This window comes from Tupaia chinensis, unplaced genomic scaffold, assembly GCF_000334495.1.
Source record: "Tupaia chinensis unplaced genomic scaffold, TupChi_1.0 Scaffold000548_1, whole genome shotgun sequence".
In the NCBI taxonomy this organism is placed as follows: domain Eukaryota; kingdom Metazoa; phylum Chordata; class Mammalia; order Scandentia; family Tupaiidae; genus Tupaia; species Tupaia belangeri.
Window position 1 is genome coordinate 629,725 of NW_006160060.1, and position 4,434 is coordinate 634,158.

At 53.4% G+C, this 4,434-nt stretch overlaps 1 protein-coding gene across 1 annotated transcript in view; it reads right to left on the reverse strand.

The window, feature by feature from the left end:
* Window positions 1-4,434, reverse strand: part of SELENOO (selenoprotein O) — a gene marked incomplete at its 5' end in the record, with an annotated part of 18,847 nt that overhangs the window by 10,037 nt on the left and 4,376 nt on the right. The window contains 2 exon segments of the mRNA XM_014591240.1: window positions 1-166; window positions 1,569-1,772. Of these exon segments, the coding sequence (XP_014446726.1) occupies window positions 1-166; window positions 1,569-1,772 (370 nt within the window).

A 4,434-nucleotide genomic window follows, 5' to 3' on the forward strand; every position in this document is an offset into this window, starting at 1 on the left:
GGCATTCCTCTGCACCTTGTCGCCGGGGTGGGAAGCCTGGATCTCAGGGTAAAAGGAGCTGATCACGTAGTCGAGCAGTTGCACACGGATGTCGTTCCTTCCCACACTGGGACCCGCACGCCCAGTGTGCTCATCTGTGGGCTTAAAAATCTCAAAGGATCCAAACCTGGAGGGGAGACCCAAGTTTTCAGCAACTATGACCAGGCTGTCCATGGCAGCTGTCCATGACCCGGCCGCTCCCAGAACTGACCAAGCTTGTGTGCCCACAGCGTGGGATGGTGTGGGGAGGCCCACAGGGCTGCAAACATGGCACACCACCCTCACCCTCGCCTGGCCACTCGAAGAGGGTTCTGTATGCACCCTCCCACCCTGAACACATGCGGAACACGTGTGGGAGTAGTCAGCAGCGGCTCCCACCTAGGTGAAGGGCCCCCAAAGTCTGGAGACGTTCTTCGTGCCACGATTGGCACATGGTGGGCGGAGGCCTGGCAGGCTGCTAACCTTCTGACACCCAGAATGACCTCCCTGTGCCAGCATCTTGGGCTCGAAGAGCAGAAGACTGTGTTGGCCCCCCACCCCATCCTGCCAAAGGATGGCAAATGCAGAGACCAACACAGCCAGTCTCAGGCGTGGGCGACTGGTGCTCAGGAGGGTACAGGCAGCCTGGGCCTGGCAGGACAGAACCACAGGGCACCTCAGCCACCTCCTGGCAGCCCCAGGTTCAGGTCATGAGGATTGAAAAAGTGTTATCTGCTGGACACCAAAGACAAACGGCAAAGGTCAGTGGGAGGAGATAACAACTGGACCAGAAAAGGACACGGCAGGTACTTGAGTGCGAGACGGCCTGCTATTAAGACACTGGGCGATGACAACCAGCAGTTAGCGTCATGGCTATGTCGCTGGACTCCCACGTAGTCGACCGTGGTTCGCGTCTCGGACCCGGTGGCTTAAAACTCAAGCCGGGCGCGTGTGCGTGCGTGCCCAAGATCCCGAGAGGAGAATGGAGGAGAAGGGATTGCGGCGTGACCATCCCCCCTGGGGGGTGATTTCTCGCTTTCTGTCTCTATGTCTCTCTCTGTCTGTCTGGTGAGCGCACGCGCCCTATGGCAAAAATCTCTCTCTAAAAAAAAAAAAAAAAAAAAAAAAACCCCGGGGGGGAGGGGTTTCCTCTGCCCATCTGTGTACTTCCTGTGAACAGCTCTGAACATGCACCTTTCCAGAACCTCATGTTCCAGAGCCCTTCTTCCTGGAAGTGCCACTCAGGAACCCTCTTCTGACGCCCAGGCCCCACACTGTCCCCTTCTCTGCTGGTCTTGCTCTGGCTCAAGCTGCCTCTGTAGCCATCTCTCCCAGCTGGGAAGGGCCCAGAACCACCACCTACATGGGGTGGGACCCAGTGAGGAAATGCCATGGGCCAGCTGCAATCCGTGGGGTCAGGATGGGGCTCCCACTTCGTGGGCATCTGCTTGTGGTTGTTCTAGAGACAGGCTGGCCTTCTGGCTGCACAGCGCGATCTCGTAGGACTATGGACAAGGGTACGTAACAGGCCGAAAGGAGCCCGGCATTACCTGATGAAAGTGGGAGCTATACGCAACACAACCGTGCACTGTTCATATTTTGGATTACCATCATAGAACACGTCACGCACCACCGTGGACTCGGACGTGACACAGGCCCCGGCCCGCGTGGTGGGGACGCCCAGGTGGAACATGGCTTCGCTACACAGGAACTCACGGATGCTTGACCGCAGCACTTTGCGCCCGTCGGCCTGTCTGAAACCAGATGCACACGTCACCAGTGTCCGGCCAGTACAAGAGTCAGGACGGCAGATGGGAAGGACTGGGAAAGCCCCGCCCAAAGTAGAACAGGCCTTCCCGGGCTGCTGCCACCTCACCGCCAACAGAGCCCATGGGACACCAGACCCTCACGAGCTCAAGACTGCCCCTGGCTGGGCAGTGCAGTGCACAGCAGGGCTGCCAGGCCTCCCCAGGACACTCAGCCAGCCTGAAGGAGCACTTGTTTGGTGAAGTTCTGTCACAAAATACTCTCACAATAAGACACCACAGCCCAGCACTATTTACAGTAGAGAAGCAGCCAAAAACAATGCAGAGGGCATGGAAAGAGGCGTTGCTGCTGTGTGGCCCAATGGTCTGAAGCACACTCCTCAGAAGAGGGGTGGAGCGGGTCTGGCTTCCCAGGGCAGGATGTGAACCTGACTGCAGCTTTGGAATGGGCAGGGCACAGGCCAGAGCAAGGTGTGGGCAGTGCAGAGGTCAAAGCAAGTCTCAGTACAGCACACACAGCACGAGGCTTACGGGAGGCCATGCATGCCGAGCCGGTATCTTGGCATCATGGCCTTGCCAGGGCCGAGCCACCAAACAGCAGTTCTCTGAGCAGGCCAGGGCTCTGCTCGCTCTGCTCTGGATAACTTTATGGCTTGAATTTGTTTTTTCTCTATTCATAATAGAACATGAAAGACAGACAGAGCACACTCCCAAATGGGGCCTAGTCACACCACATCCTTTTTCCAAGTTTATTTCTTGTCCAGATTTGGGGCACAGATGTGCACCTTGAACCTGGTTGGCCATGTGGGAGCCAGCTCCTTCTGTGCACTGCTTAGCCACTGTGCAGTGCTATTGTTTTGACCTGCCTGCATTACAGACTACGCCAGCCCGACTGAGAAGTAGGAGCGCCTTCCTCCAGGCCCCCAACCACAGCACTAGTGCAGCCACTGGGCATGTTTTGGGCTGAGGCTGGGGATCTAAACCGTGGCTGCCGCCATGAGGGTCCAGCTTCTTTTAAGCAGTGCATTACTGCCATGTCAGGGCCGGCTCTACCCCTTCTGACAGCCATTCTAACACGTGTGAGGTGGCACCTGGCTGTAGTTTCAATGTACATTTCCCTAATGACTACTGATGTCAAACATCTTCTCATGTGCTCACCGGACATTATCTATCTTCTTTGGAGAAATGTCTACTTGATTCTTTGCCCAGTTTTGAATTTAGGCTTGTTTCTGTCGTTGAGCTATGTGTGCTCTCTATGTGTGCTGGACATGAGTCCCTTATCATACATGTGACTTGTAAATATTTCTTCCCATTCTGTGAGTGCCTTTTACTCTGCTGATATTTCTAAATTTATTTTGTAACTGGAAGAAGGCACACATGTTTGCCAGAGAGAAAGAGGGAGCACCACCCCATGAGGCATGGCCATGCTGCAATCCTTTGGCATACACGTGCATGCACACACCTGCGTGTGTGGGATCCAGCTCCCAATGCACAGCATCCAGTCACTGTGCTACAAGGCAGACCCAGGTGTCCTTTTACTTTTTGTTTTGGAGAGGTTTTTGCTATAGGGCGTATGTGCTCACCAGAAAGAGACAGACAAAAAGCAAGAAATCACCCCCCAGGGTGGATAGCCATGCCGCAAACCCTTCTCCTCCATTCTCTCGGGATCTTGGGCACGCATGCACACGTGCCCAGAGTGAATTTAAGCCACAGGGTCCAGGACTCGAACTGTGGTTGACTACATGGGAGTCCAGTGACATAGACATTACGCCAACTGCTGGTCCCCTATTTTTTATTTTTTAAGAGATTTTTGCTATAGGGCATGTGTGCTCGCTGGAAAGATAGACAGAAAGCGAGAAATCACCCCCAAGGGGGATGGCCATGCCACAATCCCTTCTCCTCTATTCTCTTCTCAGGATCTTGGGGATTTGTCACACATGCACACGTGCCTGGCATGAATTTTAAGTCTCCAGGTTCAGGACTCAAACCACGTCAACTATGTGGGAGTCCAGTGATGTAACCATTATGCCATTTACTGGTTCCGAAGTGTCCTTTTAAACTTCATAAGAGGGGCCACAAGGTGGTTTAGTGGTTAAGGCAGTTGGACTGCCATATGGCTGACTGCAGTCAAGTCCTGGACCTGGCAGCTGGCTTTTTCACTTTCTCTCCTTCTCTGGTCAACTTTAAAAAGTAAAACTAAAAAATAATGGCAATTGGGGCCAGCAGGTGGCATGGTGGTTAGAGGTACTGGACTCCCACATGGCCAACTGTAATCCGAGTCCCTGACCAGGGAGCTTACTTCCTTGCTTTCTCTTTCTCTCTCTCTCTGATCAAGTTAAAAAACAATAGTAACAAATGGAATTATATAAAATGACATAATTATTAAAAAATGAAATTTCGGGGGGCCAGCAGTTAGCGTAATGGCTATGTCGCTGGACTCCTGTGTAGTTGACCGTAGTTCAATTCCCGGACCCGGTGGCTTAAACTCACGCCAGGTGCTTGTGCTCACGTGCCCAAGATCCCGAGAGGAGAATGGAGAAGGGATTGTGGCGTGGCCTTCCCTCGTTGGGGGTGATTTCTCGCTTTCTGTCTGTCTCTGTCTGGTGAGCGCATGTGCCCTATAGCAAAAGCCTCTCAAAAAAAAAAAAAT